General features: G+C 49.7%; 1 protein-coding gene, 1 non-coding gene and 1 pseudogene across 2 annotated transcripts; all 3 read right to left on the bottom strand.

Annotated features, from left to right (window-relative positions):
* Positions 1-320: 320 nt before the first annotated feature.
* Positions 321-1,295, bottom strand: LOC121835967 (annotated as a pseudogene).
* An 18,087-nt stretch (positions 1,296-19,382) lies between these two features.
* On the bottom strand, positions 19,383-20,518 carry LOC121047187. Its single transcript, XM_042290300.1, has 2 exons — positions 19,645-20,518; positions 19,383-19,432 (listed from the first exon to the last, which is right to left on the bottom strand). The coding sequence occupies exons 1-2, from the start codon at positions 20,516-20,518 to the stop codon at positions 19,383-19,385; spliced, it is 924 nt and encodes a 307-aa protein (XP_042146234.1).
* A 5,319-nt stretch (positions 20,519-25,837) lies between these two features.
* On the bottom strand, positions 25,838-25,909 carry Trnam-cau. The gene has a single exon. It is a non-coding gene; the product is annotated as a tRNA-Met (tRNA).
* Positions 25,910-26,170: the final 261 nt, after the last annotated feature.

Raw genomic sequence — 26,170 nt, 5'->3', positions numbered from 1 at the left:
AATATTTCAAGTTAATTAAAAAATATTTATAATAGCGATAACTGGTGTTACTTGAAAACCTCGAACATCGACAAAACATTCGCCGTAGCAGAGCGTGACTTCGATCCACGGACCTCTGGGTTATGTGCCCAGCACGCTTCCACTGCGCTACTCGTTTTTTTATTATTTTTTTTTTATTTCCTGTTTTTGCATTTGGTACAGATAAAATGCTAAAACACGTCAATCACTTCTTTGTCGACGTGGTTACATTAAAATCTCTTCAGGCGAACCAAATCATTCAGGACCTGCCACCAGTCTGGGGGTTCAGGTAGCGCCCGATACACCTCGCAAATGTAGGCCACACTTTCAACAAAGTGTTCTCTGACCGTGCGAACGTTCACGTCCGCATGGCGCACCTCCATCCTCGCGTTCCATATACAGTGAAGGCTGAGTGCCATAAACATGTCGTAGGGAACCTCGCCGTTATTCTCTACGGGCAGGAAGCGAATTTCCTGCGCTGTTATGGGTAGCTCTTTCTTAAGACTGCGCTGGAGGATGTCCCAGTGGAAGATGGCATCCCAACATTCAATGAATACATGTTCTATGGTCTCAGGCTTTTTACACAAGAGACAATTGGGGGACCACGGTACAAATAAGCCCTATTCCTCCAGCCATGTCTTAACTGGCAGCTCGCCGCCGTGTAATCTAAAGAAAAGCGATTTAACGGTGGGTTTTACCGGCATTCTTTTAACTCTTAATTTTCAAAACGTGTAAACCTGGGCTATTGGGGTATAAAGACCTGTACAGGGGGATTGGCAATAAAACATCCACTAATTCCTTATACAGTTTTTTCCGTGAAACCGAACTCAAATACTCTAAAGAAAAACGCACTTTTAACATCTGGAATGACAGCACCACTTCACGCAAATAACCCCGGACACTCAAACACATGACGTTACTTGACGACACTACAAACTCAGGCAACAAGTTTCTTAATCGCGTCTTAATAACAGTGCGTGAGAAAATATCTTCCTGATCGCGCAGAAACATAAACCTCGATACAATTTGCCGAATAAACAAGTGAGACAAGCCTAGCCCACCACATCGAACTGATCGAAACAAGTTCGTACGAGCTGAGCGCTCCCAGGTTGAACCCCAGACGAAGACTGCGAACACTCTGTGCAGCCTCTGCACGTTGATGCGCGACATGGACAAAAACTGCAACACATACCATATTTTTGCCGTCAGAAAAAGGTTACAGACAGTGGCACGCGCAAACATGGACAAATCCCGGCCCTTCCAATTCTCCGTTTTTGTTCTCACCCTCTCTTTCTCGTCGTTCCAATGTGGTTCAGTATCACGGTAATGCTCTAGTGGCACGCCGAGATACCTCGCAGGCAAGGTTGTCCACAGAACATTTACAAAAACCTTAGGTGTTGTGTCCCAGTTCCCGTGCCAGAACCCTGTGCATTTCCCCAGTTAATTGAGCTACCTGATTTCCCACAATAAGAAGCAGTACTGACTACTTCGCGCAAACTGTCTTCGTCAACACAAAAAACAGCAATATCATCCGCGTGTGAAAGGACTTTCACCTCGCTAGCGTGCAGTTTAAAACCCCGAATATTATGATTACTGATGAGTTAAGTAAAAAGGTTCTAAGTAAATGACAACGAGTAGGGGCGACAAAGGGCAACCTTGTCGCACAGAGGACCGAACTTCGATTTTTTTGCTTACACGTTTGTTCACTATTAAACATGTAGAGCAACCATGGTACGACATTTTTACACCCTTAATTATTACAGAGCCGACGTTTACATGTTCCAAAATACTAAAAAGCACCTGATGTGACACACGATCAAAAGCTTTCTCTAGGTCGAGCTGCAACATTGCAACTCGGCCGTCGAGAGCGTCACAACATTCCAAAATGCTTCTTGCAACATGTACGTTAGTGCCAATAGTTCGGCCCTCTATGCCGCAAGTCTGATGCGACCCTACAAGACATTGGATAACACCCTGTAATTGTGTGGTTAAAACTTTTATATAGATTTTATAATCAACATTTGCTAAACTTATCGGTCTGTAAGAAGCAACAGACAAAAGCTTAACTGGATCGTCTGACTTCGGAATAAGTACTGTATGTGTTCTTAAAAATGACGGTGGCAATCTATTGTTTTCGCACACCTCGACTAGCACTTTTTGGAGAACATACGCGGCCTCAGTTTTAAACTCCTTATAAAATTCGGCGCCAAGACCATCTGGTCCGGGTGTTTTTCCAGTGCTGAGGTCGTCGATGGCTATCTGAATTTCGTGAACACTAATCGGTGTCTCTAAACTATCACGGATGTGTTCGTCGAGTTGGGGCATCAAAGATAAACATTCCGAATCAAAACCCTCCCCTTGTTGTGTGCTCTGCCCGAGAAGATTGCGATAATGCTCGACAAATGCCCGCTCGATTGCTTTCTTATCACGTGTGACTGTGTTATGGCAGCAAATATTTTTTTCTCATTTCAAATCAAATCAAATCAAAGTTTATTTAGACAACCGTCGAGGAATACAGCTGTCTGGGGGGCCGTCACAAAAGGCATGGACATGCCTGACAAGGCGACAGCCCCCCGCCATCTCCACGGCCAGACAAAATGAGACTTAGATGACGAAAACTACTTGATCATGAAAGATCAAACATAAAATCCCATAAGTGGTACAGAACACTGTATACAAAGAGAAAACAATGAACTAAAACCAGACTCTCCCCCACGTAAGACACGCAACAACGAGGCACATAAATTTTTATGCCTGCACAAACATGACAAACAAAGGGGCCACAAAAACAGCAACATAGTGCAGCCAGTCAGCCGTCTCTACAAAGAGATGTTGCACAAAAAACAATATACGCGCACACAAAAAAAAGAAAAAAAAACATGTTATTTTTGAAGGGACAATAGATAGACATTTATGTTTTTCTTTAAAGCTTGTATAGACATACTTCCCAAAATAATGGTCATGAGATCAGGGTGGTCATTCAGAAGTACAGGTATTTGATAATCTAGTTTTTGTATGCCATAGTTTGTGCGTATTTTTTGCCCTCTGTAGCTGGTGTGCCGAAAATTGTTGGGATGATCTGTCCAAAGATATGTACTGAAAAAGACAGTTGGTTCTAATTTGATTTGATTATAGATTAATAAAGATGATTTTTTATTTATAACATTTTGAATAGTTAATATTTGGTGCTTTCTAAAGAGCGGAGCAGAGTGACTCCGGTACGGGGCATTTTCGACCAAGCGCAGCGCCTTTTTCTGTAATTTGTGCAGGGTTTCTATATTTGTTTTTACTGTGGTCCCCCATACAAGGAGACAGTAGTGAAGACGTGAATGAACTAAGGTGTAATATAGTTGATTTTTTACCCAGTGAGGCAGCACATTTTTAAGTCTATAGATAATCCCGATAGAGCGTGAGATTTCCGTTCTTATTCTCTGCACATGGAAAGACCAATTTAGAGTTTCATGAAACATAACACCCAAGAACCTATGTGATATAACACGCTCGATGATTTCGCTTTCAAATAGAATTTGAATCTCCTGCTGAATACATTTATTTCGTGGTCGAAATATAATATACTTTGTTTTTTTTCGTGTTTAATTGAATTTGGTTTGCTCTAAGCCACGATGATAAATTTTCAAGCCATGCGTTCGTTTCGTGCTCAAGTACTTCTAGGCTTCTTCCAGAAAAAAATATGTTTGTGTCATCAGCATATAAAATTATATCTGGTGTTTGAGGTATTCTTATAATGTCATTTATGTAGATTAAAAATAAGAGAGGGCCAAGAATGGACCCTTGCGGGACACCGTATTCTATTTTACCCATATTTGACCTCGCGTGATTTATGTCTGTATATTGTGAACGATTCGATAAATAGCTTTTTATTAAACTAAGTGAGATTTCTTTAATTCCATATTTGGACAATTTTCCCAAAAGAATATGATGCTTGATTGAATCAAACGCCTTTTTGAAGTCAAGAAACACTCCTACTGTATATAACTTCTGCTCGAAATTGTGAATTATTTTATTTTTGATGCTTAGCAGCGCCAATTCAGACGATTTTTGCTTCTGAAAGCCGTACTGTTGCTCAGCTATAACATTATTTTGTTTAAAAAAATTTATTAGTCGTGCATTAATGGCTCCTTCTATGAGTTTGGAAAAAATGGGAAGAACGGAGATTGGTCTGTAGTTATTTAGGTCATTTTTATCACCTCCTTTGTGAATCACCGACACTCTTTCTATCTTTAATTTATCGGGAAATATGCCGGTAATCAGAATTAGATTACATATATGTGAGATTGGCCCACTAATTAAGTGAGAAACTGATTTTATAGGCTGAGATTTTATACCATCTTCACCACAAGCACTGTTATTCTTAAGTTTGCGTATTAGGCTGTATACCTCGGTTTCAGTAGTAGGAAACAAAAATATTGAACTCTCAATACCCGGTGAGATGTAAGATTCGTAATCACAACTACTAATGACATTGCCAGGGGAAGCACCGGACATCTAAAAGTGGGCATTAAATTTATCAGCAAGCTTAGCCCCTGTACAGGACATGCCTTCAAATATAAGCTCAGAAATATTTTTTCTTTCGTTTTTAGAAAGTCGGTCGTTTACATTTTTCCACACTTTTCTGGGGTTATTATATATATCTGCGAACTTATTTTCATGATACACATTTCGTGCTCGTTTAATATCAGCGCCTAGTTTATTTCTGCTCTTTTTAAATTCAGCTAGATAATCCGGATGTTTTGTTTTTATAAAAAGGGCGAAGAGCTTATCTCGTTCTTTTATTCTCCTAAGAAGTGCGGCATCAATCCAAGGCTTTCTAGACTTCCTGTTCCTTTTAAATGGAACCATTTGAAACGCTTGATCATATAGTATCTTAATTCTTGTAGAAAATAAGTCGTATGCTGCAACGGGATCATCCAACCGAACAACGAAGCTCCAGTTTTCCTCCTCGACTAAAATTTGAAACAACGTAATATTTTTATCGTTAATGACCCTATACATAATGGGTGCATGACTTGTGGGTTCTTTACGTTGTGTTGAACAAGGGGGTAAAAAAATAAAATAGGTAAATGGTCACTTAGATCCGATAGCAGAACACCCGCCTCTAGCTCATTCACCTGATAGTTTGTAAAGCACAGGTCAAGCAAGGTCTGAGACATTTCCGTCACCCTGGTTGGGACATGAATTACATTTTCATGACCAAAAGAATGAAAAACATCAAGAAGCCTTTGTTTGGCTGGATCTGCTGATAACACATCTATATTAAAGTCACCACAAATAATAGCATGTTCACCGATTTGGGCGCACCATTCCAGCATATTTTCCAGGAATTCCAGAAACGTGGCTACTATACACAACGACAACTATGGTACCTGCACACTTTACCATGAGGGACTCATAATGGGAGTTAATTATAGAGAATTCTGACACGACATCTATATCTAGGTGTTCCTTTACGTACAGCGCCACACCCCCTCCCTTCATATTGTCCCGGGATATTGACGTGCACCCATATCCCGCGAAGTGAACGACATCGTAGTCGTTTGAAAACCAGGTTTCAGTAAAAGCTAAAATATCAAAATTATGGTTTAACTGATCGAGTAACATATACACCTTCGTGTTTATTTCTTAAACTTCGCGCATTCAAATGAAACAAAGAAAATTGTCTTTTATCGCGGAGTTGATTAAAGTGCTTAAAAGAATCCGAATCATAATAACTGCATTTTGACTGCGAACTAAAAGTATCGTCAACATCACCAAACAAGAACGAAGCGTTAGTAGCCATTGTCACGAAATAGAAATACAAATTTGCGAGTTACAAAACCCATGAACAATACTCAGTCCATTCGCGAAATTTCTGCCACCTCTCTACGGCATATACATACGGGGGAAGGAAGGTCAAACGTCGGTAGCAGGGGGAGCTTCCACGGAGGGGGCTTGTCAAGGTCGCTGCGCGTATCTTTTTTCATCGCCCAGCGCACGCTTATGGGGCATTTCGCTCAACCAAAGCTTTTCGGATCGTGCCCTCACAACGGCCCCCCTGTATCTTTCAGCATCGATCACTTCCAATTGATTCTTTATGTTCCTTATTTCATGTTGAAACTAGCCGGGTTTTAAGCTTTTTTAGATTAGAATGACGTTCAATTGGCGCCTCAGCTCGTTCTCTTTCTTCGTTTTCTGATGGTTTAATATAGTACTTCTTTCTATCGCGTTCATTTTTACCTCTTCTTTCAAAAGTTCCCACCTCACCCCCCACCTTGCTTGTTCACTTTCATGTAACGTCCTAAAAGGCTCTTTGACGGCAGCTCTAAACACTTCGTCCTTCACCAGACTACTGTTTAACTTCCATAGTGACCAATTCCATTTTTTTGCTTTACCTCTGTTACCCAAGGTGAACATAACCATCGCGTGATCACTAAAAGAAACATGCTGAACCGCGTATTGGCTGCATAAGTGAATACGGTCTAGTGAAATTTACGCCCTATCCAGTCGCGCGTTACTATAACCTTGAAAATGTGTGAACTGTACGTTGCCGTTAGACGCGCAGTAACCAACGTCTTCTAAAGCGTTCTTCGCAACGATATCGTTTAAATAAAAAGCACTTTGGTCGCGTAGGCGTACTTGGCCGGAACGATCTTCTAGAGTGCAAACACAATTAAAATCACCCAGAAAAACAATAGCTCTATTACATTCGAGGTACGGACTGAGACTTTCAAAAAATGCTTTGCGTTCGCGTTCACGATTTGGGGCGTATGCACAAACTACGCGCCATTCAACATTTGAATAAGAAAAATCACAAAACACGAAGCGGCCAAAAGCGCTCGCGCCTACAGCCGTCTCGACAGCGCCAACTGATCTGCGAATAAACAGACTGCACCCTCCCGACGTCCCGACAGCGTGAGAGACACAGACGTTAAAGAGAGCTCGAAAAGGCTGCACCATACGGTCTGTCTGTTCTTGGCTTTCCACTTTGGTTTCCTGGACGGTGATGATATCTAGCTCGTTGTCCGCAAACAACCTGCTAAGTTGGTATTGCCGCCGCCTCGCCGCTAGCCCGCGTACGTTAATCGTGACAAAACGTAGGGCTGCCTCTAGGATGATGGCCATTCAAAGAAAAGACAGACCGTATGGCGCTTACCTCGGACCGTACAGCCTTCGCTCTGTCGCGACGCAGTGGTGGCGACTGACTGCCCGTCGCGCAGACTCCGAGGTCCCAATCGGGCTTTGTCCCACACACTCAAGGGGGTGGTTCGGCCGCCCTCCTATCGTCCACTCGAATGTTCGGTTTCGGGGTGATGCGAATTCTCCTGATGGGCACCGTCTTGATGGGCGGCTCATCCTGGCTTGCCGCGGCGGGGTCCATGCCGCCGTCTTCCCGGGTTCGCTTCGTGGTCAGGCCACTTGCAGAGGCCACGGCGTCGTCCATGGGTACATCTCCGACGGCCTCTGCGTTCCCGTCGTCGGGGGCCTTGGCATGCCTGGTGCTCGGCGTGGTTACTTCGCCGGCCGAACAGTCCCGCTGCTCCGCTTTCAGCGTCGCGTCCGCGCCCTGTGCCGTGACGTCCATGCTGGTCGCCGCGTCGCCCACGGGCGCAGGCGTGGCACCCGGGAACGTGCCAACAGAGCCCGCAGCGGCCTCCTCGGCGTCGGCCTCGTCCATGAGAAGCTCCGATTTCTCGTCGGTCCCCACAGGGGCCGTGGCCGCCGCGTACGTCCGCACGCACTGGGCGCCTTCGTGGCCGAACCGCCGGCAGACGTTGCACCTGGGGACGCGATACTCCTTGCTGATGTGTCCCGTCCGTTGGCATTGCAGGCAGAGAGGGGCCCTACCTAGCACCACGACGAGGGCCAACTCGCCGCCGTCCCGCAGCTGGTGTGGGATGTCGTCCACAGTCACGCCTCCCTTGAGACGGAGGACCGCCGTGCGCGTCATTGTGCCGACGCTTCCGCAGCCATCGACGCGCCACTTCTCCTTGGCAACTTCGACGACTTTTCCGTACGGAGCCAGAGCTGCCCGCACGTCGTCGTCAGCGACGTTGTAGAGCAGCCAATGCAGTTTGATCCGTACGCCCTGGTTGCTTGGATCGATGACGATGCACCGACGGCCCTTTACGACGAGCTCGGACACGGCCAGCAACTTCTTTTTGCCCCCCTGGCTCTTGAAGGTCACCGCCCACACATGGTTCATTTGATACGCCCCAAGGGCGATAACCTCGGGCAGTAATGCGAGACGAACCAGGGCGTCGCGGAACCCTTCGACGCGGTAAGGCCGCCCCTTGATGTCGGCGTGAAGAAAAACAGTATTTAAAACAACTGACCCTGTTGGCAGTGGTGGCAAAACAACGAAGTACTCCTGCGTTCCTTCCTCGGTCTTGTTGCCTTGGCCCAATGAGGCCGCTGAAACCGCTCTGACGGAGCTCATGATCACACGTCCTTTCGCTTCGGCGGCCGGAAGTGGAATACTGCGCCACTCTGCTGTGATTTTGGGTGTAAGCAGAGGATACTCTCGAGAAGAATGCCGATACATGCATAAAACGATATTATAAATAATATTTCAAGTTAATTAAAAAAAAATATTAAGAATCGCGATAACTGGTGTTCATTTAAAAACCTCGAACATCGGCAAAAACATTCGCCGTAGCAGAGCGTGGTTTCGATCCACGGAAGCCTGGGTTATGGGCCCGGCACACTTCCACTGCGCCGCTCTGCTGTGATTTTGGGTGTAAGCAGAGGACACTCTCGAGAAGAATGCGGATACACGCACAAAAAGATATAAATAATATTTCAAGTTGCGGGCAACCTGGCGATTCCAAGCGGTTGGTCCAGGCTGCCCCTCCGACAATCATAAGTTGTCATCTTGACCACGAGGGGGCCAAGGCCAACTGGCCACGCGAGCGGCGCTCCGCCGCTGATAAAAGGCCGTCGCAGCGGATGCGCGGGGGCTGTTGGGATCGCGGCGCAGGCGATACCGGTCATTAAATGTTTACGTGTTGTTGAACCGGTGTGCTGTGTCATTCGCCGAGACGGGTAGCAGCAAGGGAAATCCCACACTGGCGCCCAGATGTGATATGCTGCTCGTCTGGGAGGATGACAGCAAACTGGGTTCGTTCTTACGTTTTACATAGTCAATTTTGCGTTCCTGAGTTTGCCCAAAGTTGAGGGGGCGTTTCTTCGCAAGCCCACGTTCATCGAACTGCGCAAGTCTCCACTACTACACGATGCCGTCTACAGAGGACGCCGACAGAAACGTGAGTGAGGACGACCTTTTGACGCTCGGTGCTCTCGCGGATAACGCCACCGGTGACATAAAACCAGACGCTAAGCCTGCAGTCTCAGTCCCGGTAGACGCATCATTAAAGTGTGGTCTAGCAGAACTAAGAGTGGCCATGACCATGCTTCTTAACATACAACGAGAGCAGATGATGCGCTCAAGACCCACTCCTGCTGGAAGTACGCCCCCCAGGGACTTCCTAAGGCTCTCGCTTAGCGTTCCGGTTTTTTCGGGGTACGCAGATAGAAAGTCAGTTGCGATGTTCGTTTCGGAACTGCGGGACTACCAAGCTGCGTCGGGAATTGACGACGAATCCATCCTCACCCGCCTTTTGCCGGTTGCACTGACAGACAGTGCAGCACTGTGGAGGCAAAGACAAACTAAATTCACAAGTATGTCAGATTTTGAGGCACGATTTAGGACGGAGTTCCTGCCTCCGGATTACAGCGTGCGGATTAAGGACGAGCTGCGCGCGCGCACACAGCACCCGGAAGAGTCACTTATTGAGTTTGTAAGGGCTCTCCAGGGCCTGTACGATATCGCCGACGCCGCGGCACCGGACGCGGAGAAAGTACAACGCGCCATCCGCCAAAGCCACCCGCGTTTCCATCCCCACGTCAGGGGACGTACCTTTACGAATTTAGACGAGATGGCACTGGGGGCGATCACCATCCAGGCCGACATCCTCGCGGAACTAAGATACCGACCCCCTCCACCGCAGAACATGACTCTGGAACCATCATTTGCGTGGTCTGGAAACGCACGTGCACATAGAGTCGAGAGAGAACAAGACGATTCCAATCAGGCGCCCGTCCCCCGAACCCCAGATTCTTGTGCATGCGAATCACGAACCCTAGATCCTCGTGCATACGAATCACGGAGGTGCAGCGGTTACGAAGGCACGCAATCACAACGCTACAGCCCCTCCATTGGTCAAGATGAGTTCTTGTCCTCTGGACCGGTAACGCGGAGCTTGGGAGAGGCAAAAGAGAGCGGGACACCGCACGAAGCCGACGGGCGGGTCACGCCCCGTTGTTTTCGATGCGACCAGCCAGGACACATACACCGGGACTGCTGCGAACGGCAGCGGCCGCCTCAGACACAGGGAAACGGCTACGGCCGGCGGTGGTAAGAAATTTCTACTCTCCGCCGGCCGCGTCAAAAACACAATCCACGAGATCGAGTCGCCGCAGCCGCCTCCGGGCCTCCCGGAGGCTCACACGGGCTCCGGGGACTGACGCTTTTCTATCGACCCTCGGTGGCCCTCCATCACTTTTTCTTCCTCATAACACTCCTCGTTCTGAGACTCCCGGCGTGTCCGATTTTCCATGGACACCCGGGCGCCCAGCTCACACCGTTCGCGGTGTTGAGACTCCCGGCGTGTCTGCTCGTGCATCGACAACCGGGCGGCCGGCTCACAACACGTTCCGTCATGAGACTCCCGGCGTGTCCGCGTTCGCGTCGACAACCGGGCGCCCAGCTCACACCGTTCGCGGTCTTGAGACTCCCGGCGTGTCTGCTCTCGCATCGACAACCGGGCGGCCAGCTCATAACACTTTCACTCTTCGTCGTGATACTCCCGGCGTGTCGGCTTTCACACCGACACCCGGGCGCCCAGCTCACACCCTTCGCGGTCTTGAGACTCCCGGCGTGCCTGCTGTTGCAGTGACACCCGGGCGGCCAGCTCACAACACTCTCCGTCATGAGACTCCCGGCGTGTCGGCTTTCACACCGACACCTGGGCGCCCAGCTCACACCGTTCGCGGTCTTGAGACTCCCGGCGTGTCTACTTTTGCACAGACACCCGGGCGGCTAGCTCATAACACTCTTCGCCGTGAGACTCCCGGCGTGTCGGCTTTCACACCGACACCTGGGCGCCCAGCTCACACCGTTCGCGGTCTTGAGACTCCCGGCGTGCCTGCTGTTGCAGTGACACCCGGGCGGCCAGCTCACAACACTCTCCGTCATGAGACTCCCGGCGTGTCGGCTTTCACACCGACACCCGGCCGCCCAGCTCACACCGCTCGTGGTCTTGAGACTCCCGGCGTGTCTCCTTTTGCACAGACACCCGGGCGGCTAGCTCATAACACTCTTCGCCGTGAGACTCCCGGCGTGTCGGCTTTCACACCGACACCCGGGCGCCCAGCTCACGCCGTTCGCGGTCTTGAGACTCCCGGCGTGCCTGCTGTTGCAGTGACACCCGGGCGGCCAGCTCACAATACTCCCCGTCATGAGACTCCCGGCGTGTCGGCTTTCACACCGACACCCGAGCGCCCAGCCCATACCGTTCGCGGTCTTGAGACTCCCGGCGTGCCTGCTGTTGCAGTGACACCCGGGCGGCCAGCTAACAACATTCTCGGTCATGAGACTCCCAGCGCGTCTGCCTTTGCACTGATCCCCGGGCGAACAGCTTCCACTGTTCCCGGTCCTACGCTACCCGAAGCAACTGCATTTGAGTTGGACCCTAATGCGATTCCCTTTCAGCCAAAGGCCGGCCCGATCCCCAGCGTCAGAGCCGCTTTGAAGTTCTCAACACCAAGGATGGTCGCTCTGGATGGCCGGCCGCTAATGGACTCGCACCAGTCGACGGAGGTAGGAACAACCTCACTAAACGAGGAACCGACAGTGCTCATCCCAGCTGTGAGTAGAATCGAATCTACACCCAAGTCTCTTGAACCTCGTATGACTGTGAATGTACTAGGTATACCAGTAGCCGCTCTTTTAGATACTGGAGCAAACATATCGCTTATTGGGGATGCTGTATTTGCGGAATGTAACAAGACAAAGATACATCTTCGGTCAGCAAACGTGAAATTGCAAGTAGCATCGGGGTCCGTACTGCCTGCTGCCGGCGCAGTCAGGTTACGAATTTCCTTTCATGGTAGAAAACGAAGACAACGGTTCGTATACCTCCCAGAACTGCCGGTGCCCATGATCCTGGGTAGAGATTTTATTGCAGCGGAGCGGGTTTTGCTCGACTTTGCCCAAGCTGGATATTGGTTGGGTGGCGAAATGAAATTAACGCCGTTTACCAGACGGCAAGATTGTATTCGCGGCCAAGCGTTCCCGTTAAACTTTGCCGGGCAGATGCCTTTACTTCCAGACAGCGTGCTCAAAGCCGTGCAAAAGTGTTCCGGTGAAGACAAAGAGAAGCAGCTCCAGCAACTGCTGGAACCCTTCTCGCCGATGTTCACGGAAAGACCTGGGAAAACCGATCTCCTACAGCACCGCATCGAAACCAAGGATGCACCTCCCCGGAGGTGCAATCCGAGACCCATAAGTGCTCACAAACACGAACTTCTTGATGCGGCGCTATTGGAAATGATCGACACAGGCGCAGTACGTCAGTCAAAAAGCCCGTGGGCTTCCCCGGTAGTCCTTGCTCCAAAGAAGGACGGCACAGCAAGGCTTTGTGTTGATTACAGGCGCCTAAATGAAGTGTCAGTCAGAGACAGTTACCCGTTTCCTAGTATTTCCTCAGTAATGTATGCCCTTGGAAACGCGACTGTTTTCACAACCCTCGATTGCAGCCGCGGATTTCTTCAAATCGAAGTTCATCCGGCTGATGTAAAGAAGACCGCATTCATTTGCCATAGGGGGTTGTTCGAATTCACTCGCCTTCCCTTTGGTTTGTCCAACTCTCCCGCCAGCTTTCAACGCCTAATGGACGTTGCCCTCGGTGACGCGAAGTACGAGTTTGCGATGGCGTACATGGATGACGTAGTGGTCTTTTCACGAACATTCGAGGAGCATCTCGTGCACCTTCAGATCATACTCGAACGAATGCGTCAAGCCGGCCTTACGATTCATCCAGATAAAGTCCAGTTGGCATCGTCTGTAATCAACCTTCTCGGATTTGTTGTGGATAACGGAACGCTGCGGCCGAATGAAGATAAGCTGCGCGCAATAACGGAGTACCCACCCCCTTATGACGTCAAAAGCCTACAGGGATATCTCGGAATGATTGTGTTTTATAGAGATTTTATTCCGCAATGCGCTGAGATAACTGAACCTCTGAACCGATTGCTCAGCAAAAAAACGAAATGTTGCTGGGGGCAAGAGCAGCAAACCGCATTCGCGTGTCTTTCAAGGGATGTGACTGAAAACGCGTGTTTAAACCTGCCCGACTTGAATCGTCCGTTCGTCTTGCAGACCGACGCAAGCGATTACGGATTAGGAGCAGTCCTTCTGCAGGAACATGACAGCGTTCTTCGTCCCGTAGCTTTCGCCAGTCATACGTTAACCGGAGCGGAGCGAAACTACTCAACAACCGAAAAAGAGTGCCTGGCAATTATTTTTGCGCTTAATAAGTTTGACATGTGCCTTGACGGCGCTTCGTTTAGCATTCAAACTGACCACATGGCTCTCTCGTGGCTCAAAGGGCTTCAAAACCCTGCAGGACGACTCGCTCGATGGGCCCTTTCGCTCCAGCGCTACAAATACACAATCGAGTACAAGCGTGGAGTGGCTAACCACGTTGCAGATGCGTTGTCCCGTGCTCCACTTCTCGGGCAGGAAATGCAGGTGGATCCCGACTTGGTGGCACTGGCCAATGCGGCGCCCATCACACCAGAGTCGCGGTGGGGAACCCTGGTGAGCAGAGAGGAGCTCCGAGCGGCCCAGCTGTCCGATGGACTTTGTCACAAGGTGATGCACCAGCTGGCAGAAGAAAACTCAGCCGACGCTGGGAATCCCAGAGACTTGGACTCATACCTGCTCAGCAGCGACGGCATCCTGCTGCGATACATCCCCCAGGCGGACGATGGGTCCAGCGGCCCGCCATTCCGGTCCACGTAAACTGCGTAAGTCATTTATAAGATATATGCATGATCCCGCCTTGGCAGGCCACAGCAGTGGGAGCAAAACTTACGAAAAGTTGTCCCAAATTGCAACGTGGCCAGGTATGAGGCAGGATGTGATGAGGTACGCTCGTAGCTGCCCGGTTTGTCAGAAGGCAAACCCCGAGGTGGCCAACCACCAGGTTTAATGCAGTCGGTCGAAAGCAAGTACCTCTGGGAGTGTGTTGCCTGCGACGTTGTCGGTCCCTTTCCCCGTAGTCCACGCGGCAATCAGTATTTGCTAGTAGTGACCGACCATTTCACAAAATGGGTCGAAATGTTTCCTTTGCGCAAACTAGACTCTAAGAAAATCTGGGACTGTCTTCTCGAGACGTTCGCGCGCTTTGGCTTTGCCGCAACGCTTATTACAGACAACGCTTCTTATTTTGTTAGCAAGGTGTTCGTGGATGCGTGTAAGGCGCTAGGCATACGGCACAAACGGACTTCGCCATACCATCCACAGGCGAATATCACGGAAAGAGTGAACCGTAACCTGAAGCAGATGCTTGTATCGCATACAGAACGACACAAAGACTGGGACGCGAAATTAGCAGAAATGGCATTCGCTACCCGCGCAACAATCAACCGGTCCACGGGTTTTACTCCGGCCCAACTTAACTTTGGAAAAGAGCTCGTGTTTCCCCTGGGAAACGGCCTCCTTTGCACAGATCCTGCAAGCATGCAGCGCACAACCACGCAGTTCGCAGAAAATCTCCGGAAGCGTTTCACGGAGAACCTGCGTGAAGCTCGAGAGAGCCTCGACGTCTCGAGACTGTAGCAGGCAAACCAGTACAAGAAGGGGAGGCGAAATCTGCAGTTCAAGGTAGGAGATCTGGTACTGAGGCGAACTCATCCGCTGAGTGACGCTGCTAGAGGCTTCACGGCCTCTTTAGCAAAGAGGTGGGATGGCCCCTACCGTGTTAGTAGCAAGCTCTCCAACCTGTCTTATGAGCTGGTGCATTGTGAATCTGGTGAAGTGTGCGGGTCTATTCATGTCGCCGACCTAAAAGCTTTCTATGAACCCGAGGAGGTAGATGTGTTGCAGGTTCCAGATGACGACTATCCGGACCACCTCTCGGAAGATTCCACACCGTCTCTACCGCGGTACAACTTGAGACGGCGGTGAAGACGACCGGGAGTAGCACGAGTTCCAAGTGTATTATCTTCATGCCCTCTTCGGTGTTGTGGGGGGGGGGGGGGGGGGGGGGGAGAAGAGAAATGGTCCGCGCTCCCGCATGCACAGTGGGACAGGCATCTTTCGTGTGCGCGGCTACTTTTTCCTACCGCGCCATGGCCTCATGTTGTTTTTCGTTGCCTACGAGGGCAACGAAGTTAATTATAACATATTAATGATCGCGATAACTGGTGTTCATTTAAAAACCTCGAACATCGACAAAAACTTTCGCCTTAGCAGAGCGTGGTTTCGATCCACGGACCTCTGGGTTATGGGCCCCGCACGCTTCCGCTTTCTTTTTCTTTATTGCCGGTTTGGCACATAAACGTAGTTAAACAATCGCACAAAAATTGGGAGGTTAAAAGCATCCGGCCCGACCTAGCCGACGCACATGGTTTAAAAAAAAAAAAAACTCAGGGCGACAAGACTGTCTAACACTGAAATCCAGTCAGGCTGTTCACTCTGTGCTCTGTACAATTCTCTTAAGTGAACTATATGCTCGGTAAAGTAATCCCGCACGGGGCGAGCATCGACGTCAGCATGTCGCACAGCCATCCTCGATTTCCACATGCTGTGCAGGGCCAAAGCCATCAACATGTCGTAGGAAACGCCCCCTTCACTTTCTACAGGAAGAAAGCGGATGCCATAGGGTGACACTGGGAGACTCTTTCTTAAAGTACGCTGCATAATGTCCCAGTGGGATACCGCATTCCAGCAATCCAAGAAAATATGGTCGATAGTCTCGAGTTTCCGGCACAAGAGGCAGTTAATCGACCAAGGAACAAAAATGCCTTTTTCGTCAAGCCAGGGCTTAACGGGAAGCGTGACGGTGTGCAGCTGAAAAAAGAAAGACTTCACGGCTGGCCTTACTGGCATTCGTTTAACTCTTTTGAGGACATCCTGGCCCGGGCCCTCACAGAAAAGAGACCTATATAAAGGCACGGGGAAGACCACCTCGATTAAGTCTTTGTACAGGCGCTTTCGTGTAACTTCGCTTAAGTACTCCAAAGAAAATCGAACCTTGAGAAAATGGAAAGCCAAAATCACTTCGCGCAGAAAACCTCGAACCCGCGTACATCTGACATCACTCGAGGACACAACAAACTCAGACAATGCATTACGGAGCCTAACTTGGAATACAGTGCGCAGAAAAGGATCCTCCTGATCCCGCAGGAACATAAATCTTGACACCACTTGCCGCAGAAACAGATGGGCCAGACCTAGTCCGCTACTTTTCACAGAGCGGAACAAATTTCTACGACCGGTGCGCTCCCACACCGACCCCCACACAAAAATTGCGAAAACTCGGTGAAACTTTTGGACGCTGACTCTAGACATACACAAAGCTTGGAGCACGTACCAGACTTTAGCCACGATAAACAAATTACAAACTGTGGAGCGGGCAAACATTGAAAGATTTAGACCCCCCCACTTTGCCGTTTTATCCCGAGCCCTCTCGACTTCTTCCCTCCAGTACTCAGTAGAATCGCGGTAGTGCTCAAGCGGCACTCCGAGGTACCTGCCCGGCAAACAAGACCAAGTAACTCTTTCAAAAACAGCTGGTGTACTTTCCCAGCTACCATGCCAGAAGCCCACGCATTTATCCCAATTGATAACACTGCCCGAAAATTTACAAAAATTAAGTGCTTCTTTGACTACCTCGCAAACACTTTCTTTGTCGTCGCAGAAGACAGCAACGTCGTCTGCGTACGAAAGTACCTTGATTTCACTCGACAATAGCCTAAAACCGCGTATTCTTTCATTGAAAAGAAGTTTTAAACAAAAAGGCTCTAAATAGAGAGCAAACAACAATGGCGATAATGGGCACCCTTGCCGTACCGAGGAGAGGACTTGAAAACTTTCTGTAACTTTCTTATTAACAATCACACTCGCAAAACACTCCGCGTAGGACATTTTAACCCATTCCAACAATAAAGACCCAACGTTCACGTGCTCTAAAATACAAAAAAGGACGTCATGTGCTACTCTATCGAACGCCTTTTCGAAATCAAGCTGCAACATGGCTACGCGACCTTCGAAAGCATCACAACATTCCAAGATACTTCTTGCTACGTGTATGTTAGTTGCAATCGTTCGCCCCTTGATGCCACATGTTTGGTGGGGCCCGACGATAGATTGGATTGCACCTTGCAGCCTTCGCGCTAAGACCTTCATGACGATTTTATAGTCTACGTTTGTTAGGCTAATGGTATGGTAGGACTTAACAGACAACAGTTTCGCGGGATCATCACTTTTGGGGATTAATACTATATTCGTTTTCAGGAAGGATGGAGGCACTGCTTTTCTATCGTACGCCTCCGTTATCGTGCGGTGCAGGACCTCAGCCACATCAGCTTTGAAAGCCTTGTAGAAGGCGGCACCTAAGCCGTCGGGATCGGGCGATTTCCCTGGATTCAGTTCGTCGATAGCCTTCTCTATTTCTGTCACGCTAATCGGTGCCTCAAGGCCGGCTTTAATTTCATCATCTAATTTTGGCATGAGGGGCAAAAGGACGCTGGCAAATCCTTCTTCCACGTGTCTGCGGCGACCCAAAAGATCTTGGTAATATTCCACGAAGGCGCGTTCGATGGTCTTTTTATCGCGAGTCACCACGGAGCCCATGCTCTATTTCTTTTATTTCATTTTGCGTCGCATATCTTTTCTCATCCCCAAGTGAACGCTTCGTCGGCGTTTCACCCAACCACAGACGTTCGGCGCGGGCTCTTATCACGGCTCCTCTATATTTTTCGACATCGATACGCTCCAGTTTACTTTTTACTTCTTTTATTTCTCTAGTAAACTTTCCGGGTTGTGCACATTCAACGCTTAAAAGGAAATCTAACTGGCACTGTAGCTCTTTTTCTTTTTGCTTTTCCTGGCGGCGTAAGATACACGATCTTCCAATCGCGTTAACTTTGACTTCGTTTTTAAACTGCTCCCACAGTTCAACAGAGTTTCCCGACTCAGCCTCCAGCAATTTCCCAATGCTTTGTTTTACCCCGTCCATAAAAATCTCATCTCTCAGTAGCTTATCATTAAATTTCTACCATTCCCAATTGAATTGCGATTTTGTTTCCTTCGTTCCAATTGAAAACATTACCAGGCTATGATCGCTGAAAGAAACGTGTTTCGCTTCGTAATTTTCGCACAGTGGAACCAGGGCTGCGGAGATATAAGCTCTGTCTAGCCTCGCGTGACTCTCGCGTTGGAAGTGTGTAAACTGGGGAAAATCAGTCTTCGACAAAACAAACCCGACGTCCTCTAAATTGCACTCCCGCACTAACGAGTTCAAAAATAAAGCACTCTGGTCCCGAAGCGGCAGCTGTCGCGCCCTGTCTTCTATTGCGCAGACGCAGTTAAAATCACCCCCAAAAAATAACAAATCTTTCACAGTTTAGATAACATTCAACGCGTTCAAAAAACAATCTCCTATCACTCACCCGGTTTGGCGCATAAACGCAGATAGCTCGCCACTGCAACCCCGAAAAAGAAAAATCACAAACAATCAAGCGGCCTGATTCACAAACAATCACTGTTTCTTCCACAATTCCCAAAGAATTACGCAAAAAAGAGCACACCCCCTGATGTACCAACGGAGTGGCACACACATACATTGTATCACGATCTGAAAGGCTGCACCATGCGGTCCGTTTGCTCTTCGCCTTCCACCTTTGTCTCTTGGACAGCGACTACGTCAAGGTCGTTTTCCAGGAAAAGGCGGCTCAGCTGGTACTGCCGCCGCCTTGCTCCCAGGCCTCGCACGTTCAGCGTAGCGACGCGAAGCACTGTCTCAAGGCTTACTGCCATCAAAAACTGGATCAAACGGCCGCATGGTGCACAGCTCAAGTCGCTGAAAAACGACGTCAGACTCACAGTCCCGGTGTGCCGCCCGGTGGGTCCGACGAGAGAGTTCGCCGAAAGTTCGGGCCTCAAAGCGGCGGCACGAGGACATCGTCCCCTCAAAGTCCTGTCGGTTTCCAGTCCGAGAAGAGGTGCCCAACAAAAAACGGGTTATCGCACCTACGGGGGCGGTGTCCCCGGTGGTCGCCTCTCCGGAGGGATGTTGGGCTTAGGCTTGAGGCTTACCCGACGCACAGGAGTCGCTTTTCGGGGCGGTTCCTCGGGAAGGACCGCACTTACGATTAGACCTTCGTCGACGTCTTCGCGAGCCCGATTGGGGACTGCGCCGCTGGAGCCTGCCTCCCCGACACTCATGGCTTCCGACTCCTCGCTGGGCGTCGCCGCCACAGCTGAAACTGCGGTCTCTGTGACACCTTTCGAAGCAGGGGTACCGTCCACAGGCAGCGCCTCAGGCTGACAGCATCGCTCACCGTCGCTCCCGCTGTCGGCTCTGCCCCCGGTGAAAAGCTCGGTGGGCGTCGCTTCTGTGGGAGGCTCGCCACCTTCGCCTCCGGCTGCTTCTTGGGACTCGACCACATCCATGAGTAGCTCGGACGTGTCCTCATTCCCCACGGGCCCCGTGACGCTAGCGTACGTCCTTATGCATTGGCTGTCTTCGTGGCCGAAGCGCCGACAGAGAGCACGACGCGGCACACGACAGTCTCGACGAATGTGGCCTTTCCCTCGGCACCGGAGGCACAGCGGCGCCCTGCCCGGTACAACCACGAGCGCCAGGTCCCCAGCGACGCGCAGCTGATGAGGGAGGAAGTCCACGGTGAGTCCGGCCTTGAGCCTGATGGACACCGAGCGCGTCGTGGACCACGTGCCGGCGCACCCCTGGGCCCACCACATGTCTCTGGCGACCTCCGTCACCTTTCCGTAGGGCGCCAAGGCCACTCGCACTTCGTCGTCTGGGACGTGGTGCAGCAGCCAGTGGAGCTTCAGCCGCGTGTCCTGGTTGCTTGGGTCAACAACGACGCACCGTCCTTCCTTGACTGTGAAGTCCCCGGCGGCGAGCAGTTTTTTCTTGCCCTCGACACTCTTGAAAGTGACGGCCCAAACGTGGTTGTACTGGTACGCCCCCAAGGCGACCACCTCAGGGAGCAGCGCCAGGCCAACCAGGGCGTCACGAAAATGTTCCAGACGGTATGGCCTCATGGTCACATCGGCGTGCAAAAAAGCAGTATTCAAAATTGTTGTACCTGTTGGCAGCGTTGGCAGGATAACTTGGTAGTCCTGTTCGGCAGAAGCCATGTTCCTGTTACCGCGGCCAGCGGCCGCTGAACCCGCTCCGACGGAGCTCATGCTCACACGTCCTTTCGCTTCGGCGGCCGGAAGTGGAATCGAGCGCCACTCTGCTGTGATTTTTGGTGTAAGCAGAGGACACTCTCGAGAAGAATGCGGATAAATGCATAAAAAGATATTATAAATAATATTTCAAGTTAATTAAAAAAAGCATTGAGAATCGCGATAACTGGTGTTTATTTAAAAACCTCGAACATCGGCAAAAACATTCGCCGTAGCAGAGCGTGGTTTCGATCCACGGACCTCTAAGTTATGGGCCCAGCACGCTTCCACTGCGCCACTCTGCTTTTTTTTTCTTTTTTTTTTATGCTTGTTTTTGCATTTGGTACAGATAAAATGCTAAAACACTTCAATCACTTCTTTGTCGACGTGGTTACATTAAAGTCTCTTCAGGAGAACCAAATCATTAAGGACCTGCCACCAGTCTGGGGGTTCAGGTAGCTCCCGATACACCTCGCGAATGTAGGCCACACTTTCAACAAAGTTTTCTCTGACCGTGCGAACGTTCACGTCCGCATGGCGCACCCCCATCCTCGTCTTCCATATACTGTGAAGGCTGAGTGCCATAAACATGTCGTAGGGAACCCCGCCGTCATTGTCAACGGGCAGGAAGCGAATTCCCTGCGCTGTTATGGGTAGCTCTTTCTTAAGAGTGCGCTGGAGGATGTCCCAGTGGAAGATGGCATCCCAACATTCAATGAATACATGTTCTATGGTCTCAAGCTTTTTACATAAGAGACAATTGGTAGACCACGGTACAAATACGCCCTTTTCCTCCAGCCATGTCTTAACTGGCAGGACGCCGCAGTGTAATCTAAAGAAAAACGTTTTAACGGTGGGTTTTTACCGGCATTCTTTTAACTCTTTTCAAAACGTCTAAACCTGAGCTATTGGGGTATAAAGACCTGTACAGGGGGATTGGCAATAAAACATCCACTAATTCCTTATACAGTTTTTTCCATGAAACCGAACCCAAATACTCTAAAGAAAAACGCATTTTTAACATCTGGAATGACAGCACCACTTCACGCAAATAACCCCGGACACTCAAACACATGACGTTACTTGACGACACTACGAACTCAGGCAACAAGTTTCTTAATCGCGTTTGAATAACAGTGCGTAAGAAAATATCTTCCTGATCGCGCAGAAACATAAACCTCGATACAATTTGCCGAATAAACAAGTGAGACAAGCCTAGCCCACCACATCGAACTGATCGAAACAAGTTCGTACGAGCTGAGCGCTCCAAGGTTGAACCCCAGATGAAGACTGCGAACACTCTGTGCAGCCTCTGCACGTTGTTGCGCGACATGGACAAAAACTGCAACACATACCATATTTTTGCCGTCAGAAAAAGTTTGCAAACAGTGGCACGCGCAAACATGGACAAATCCCGGCCCTTCCAATTCCCCGTTTTTGTTCTCACCCTCTCTTTTTCGTCGTTCCAATATGGTTCAGTATCTCGGTAATGCTCTAGCGGCACGCCGAGATACCTCGCAGGCAAGGTTGTCCACTGAACATTTACAAAAACCTTAGGTGTTGTGTCCCAGTTCCCGTGCCAGAACCCTGTGCATTTCCCCCAGTTAATTAGGCTACCTGATTTCGCACAATAAGAAGAAGCAGTGCTGACTACTTCGCGCAAACTGTCTTGGTCAACACAAAAAACGGCAATCTCATCCGCGTATGATAGGACTTTCACCTCGCTAGAGTGCAGTTTAAAACCCCGAATATTATGATTACTGATGAGTCTTAAGCAAAAATGTTCTAAGTAAATGGCAAAGAGTAGGGGCGACAAAAGGCAACCTTGTCGCACAGAGGACCGAACATCGATTTTTTCGCTTACACTTTTGTTCACTACTAAACATGTAGAGCAACCATGGTACCACATTTTTACACCCTTAATTTTTACAGAGCCGACGTTTACATGTTCCAAAATACTAAAAAGCACCTGATGTGACACACGATCAAAAGCTTTCTCTAGGACGAGCTGCAACATTGCAACTCGGCCGTTGAGAGCGTCACAACATTCCAAAATGCTTCTTGCAACATGTACGTTAATGCCAATAGTTCGGCCCTTTATGCCGCAAGTCTAATGCGGCCCTGCAAGACATTGGATAACACTCTGTAATCGTGTGGTTAAAACTTTCATGTAGACTTTATAATCTACATTTGCTAAACTTATCGGTCTGTAAGAAGCAACAGACAAAAGCTTAACTGGATCGTCTGACTTCGGAATAAGTACTGTATGTGTTCTTAAAATGACGGTGGCAATCTATTGCTTTCGTACGCCTCGATTAGCACTTTTTGGAGAACATACGCGGCCTCAGTTTTAAACTCCTTATAAAATTCGGCGCCAAGACCATCTGGTCCGGGTGTTTTTCCAGTGCTGAGGTCGTCGATCGCTATCTGAATTTCGTGAACACTAATCGGTGTCTCTAAACTATCGCGGAAGTGTTCGGCGAGTTGGGGCATTAAAGATAAAAATTCCGAATCAAAACCCTCCCCTTGTTGTGTGCTCTGCCCGAGAAGATTGCGATAATGCTCGACAAATGCTCGCTCGACTGCTTTCTTATCACGTGTGACTGTGTTATGGCAGCAAATTTATTTTATCTCATTTCGCTGCGCGTATCTTTTTTCATCGCCCAGCGCACGCTTATTAGGCATTTCGCTCAACCAAAACTTTTCGGATCGCGCCCTCACAACGGCCCCCCTGTATCTTTCAGCATCGATCACTTCCAATTGATTCTTTATGTTCCTTATTTCCTGTTGAAACTCGCCGGGTTTTAAGCTTTCTTCGATTAGAATGACGTTCAATTGGCGCCTCAGCTCGTTTTCTTTCCTCGTTTTCTGATGGTTTAATATAGTACTTCTTTCTATCGCGTTCATTTATACCTCTTCTTTCAAACGTTCCCACCTTACCCCCACCTTGCTTGTTCACTTTCATGTAACGTCCTAAAAGACTCTTTGACGGCAGCTCTAAACACATCGTCCTTCACCAGACTACTGTTTAACTTCCATAGTGACCAATTCCATTTTTTTGCTTTACCTCTGTTACCCAAGGTGAACATAACCATCGCGTGATCACTAAAAGAAACATGCTGAACCGCGTATTGGCTGCATAAGTGAATAAGGTCTAGTGAAATTTACGCCCTATCCAGTCGCGCGTGACTATAACCTTGAAAATGTGTGAACTGTACGCTGCCGTTAGACGCGCAGTATCCAACGTCTTCTAAAGCGTTCTTCCCAACGATATCGTTTAAACAAAAAGCACTTTGGTCGTGTAGGCGTACTTGGCCGGAACGATCTTCTAGAGTGCAAACACAATTAAAATCACCCAGAAAAACAATAGCTCTATTACATTCGAGGTACAGACTGAGACTTTCAAAAAATTCTTTGCGTTCGCGTTCGCGATTTGGGGCGTATGCACAAATCACGCGCCATTCAACATTTGAATAAGAAAAATCACAAAAAACGAAGCGGCCAAAAGCGCTCGCGCCTACAGCCGTCTCGACAGCGCCAACTGATCTGCGAATAAAGAAACAGCACCCTTCCGGCGTCCCGACAGCATGAGAGACACAGACATTAAAGAGAGCTCGAAAAGGCTGCACCATACGGTCTGTCTGTTCTTGGCTTTCCACTTTGGTTTCCTGGACGGCGATAATATCTAGCTCGTTGTCCGCAAACAACCTGCTAAGTTGGTATTGCCGCCGCCTCGCCGCTAGCCCGCGTACGTTAATCGTGGCAAAACGTAGGGCTGCCTCTAGGTTGATGGCCATTCAAAGAAAAGACAGACCGTATGGCGCTTACCTCGGACCGTACAGCCCTTCGCTCTGTCGCGACGCAGTGGTGGCGACTGACTGCCCGTCGCGCAGACTCCGAGGTCCCAATCGGGCTCTGACTCACACACTCAAGGGGGTGGCTTGGCCGCCCTCCTCTCGTCCACGGGAATGTTCGGTTTCGGGGTGATGCGCATTCTCCTGATGGGCACCGTCTTGATGGGCGGCTCCTCCTGGCTTGCCGCGGCGGGGTCTATGCCGCCGTCTTCCCTGGTTCGCTTGGTGGTCAGGCCACTTGCAGAGGCCACGGCGTCGTCCATGGGCACATCTCCGACGGCCTCTACGTTCCCGTCGTCGTGGGCCTTGGCATGCCTGGTGCTCAGCGCGGTCACTTCGCCGGCCGAACAGTCCCGCAGCGCCACTTTCCACTTTCAGCGTCGCGTCCGCACCCTGTGCCGTGCCGTCCACGCTGGTCGCCGCGTCGCCCACGGGCGCAGGCGTGGCACCCGGGGACGTGCCAACAGAGCCCGCAGCGGCCTCCTCGGCGTCGGCCTCGTCCATGAGAAGCTCCGATTTCTCGTCGCTCCCCACAGGGGCCGTGGCCGCCGCGTACGTCCGCACGCACTTGGCGCCCTCGTGGCCGAACCGCCGGCAGACGTTGCACCTGGGGACGCGACACTCCTTGCGGATGTGTCCCGTCCGTTGGCATCGCAGGCAGAGAGGGGCCCTACCTGGCACCACGACGAGGGCCAACTCGCCGCCGACCCGCAGCTGGTGTGGGATGTCGTCCACAGTCAGGCCTCCCTTGAGACTGAGGACCGCCGTGCGCGTCATTGTGCCGACGCTTCCGCAGCCATCGACGCGCCACTTCTCCTTGGCAACTTCGACGACTTTTCCGTACGGAGCCAGAGCTGCCCGCACGTCGTCGTCAGCGACGTTGTAGAGCAGCCAATGCAGTTTGATCCGTACGTCCTGGTTGCTTGGATCGATGACGATGCACTGACGGCCTTTTACGACGAGCTCGGACATGGCCAGAAACTTCTTTTTGCCCTCCTCGCTTTTGAAGGTCACCGCCCACACATGGTTCATTTGATACGCCCCAAGGGCGATAACCTCAGGCAGTAAGGCGAGACGAACCAGGGCGTCGCGGAACTCTTCGACGTGGTAAGGCCGCCCCTTGATGTCGGCGTGAAGAAAAACAGTATTTAAAACAACTGACCCAGTTGGCAGTGGTGGCAAAACAACGGAGTATTCCTGCGTTCCTTCCTCGGTCCTGTTACCGCGGCCCAATGAGGCCGCTGAAACCGCTCCAACGGAACTCATGATCGCACGTCCTTTCGCTTCGGCGGCCGGAAGTGGAATCGAGCGCCACTCTGCTGTGATTTTGGGTGTAAGCAAAGGACACTCTCGAGAAGACTGCGGATACACGCATAAAAAGATATTATGAATAATATTTCAAGTTAATTAAAAAAAAAGCATTGAGAATCGCGATAACTGGTGTTCATTTAAAAACCTCGAACATCGGCAAAAACATTCGCCGTAGCAGAGCGTGGTTTCGATCCACGGACCTCAGGGTTATGGGCCCAGCACGCTTCCACTGCGCCACTCTGCTTTTTTTTCTTTTTGCCAGTTTGACGTTTTTATTTATAAAATGGGGCTATTTACATAATAAAACCAGTCAAGACTTTTCAGAAACAGTGGGTTCTTTAGACATGACAATGCAAGTTCCATATGCGCTCCTTTTCATTGGGACAGGCCCTTGGGCAGCCTTCTATCAGGGGAACCGGCAACATCAAAGCCAATTTACTTTAGGCAAGACTCCAGCACCTCCCAGCGATCATGCTCTTCAAAGCATGTTTCTTTTATTATTGAG

This window comes from Ixodes scapularis, unplaced genomic scaffold, assembly GCF_016920785.2.
Source record: "Ixodes scapularis isolate PalLabHiFi unplaced genomic scaffold, ASM1692078v2 PGA_scaffold1__304_contigs__length_218370807, whole genome shotgun sequence".
Taxonomy (NCBI): Eukaryota; Metazoa; Arthropoda; class Arachnida; order Ixodida; family Ixodidae; genus Ixodes; species Ixodes scapularis.
The sequence above is the reverse complement of the archived record's forward strand: the minus strand, read 5'-3'. Positions and strand labels throughout refer to the sequence as shown.

What these genes read in the sequence shown, in the direction of transcription:
- LOC121047187 (XM_042290300.1), bottom strand. Translation starts at nt 20,518, where the DNA reads ATGAGCTCCGTCGGAGCGGGTTCAGCGGCCGCTGGCCGCGGTAACAGG. An exon ending in AGCCGACAGCGGGAGCGACG is followed by an intron (nt 19,433 to 19,644) that starts GTGAGCGATGCT and finishes GTCCTTCCCGAG; the next exon opens with GAACCGCCCCGAAAAGCGAC.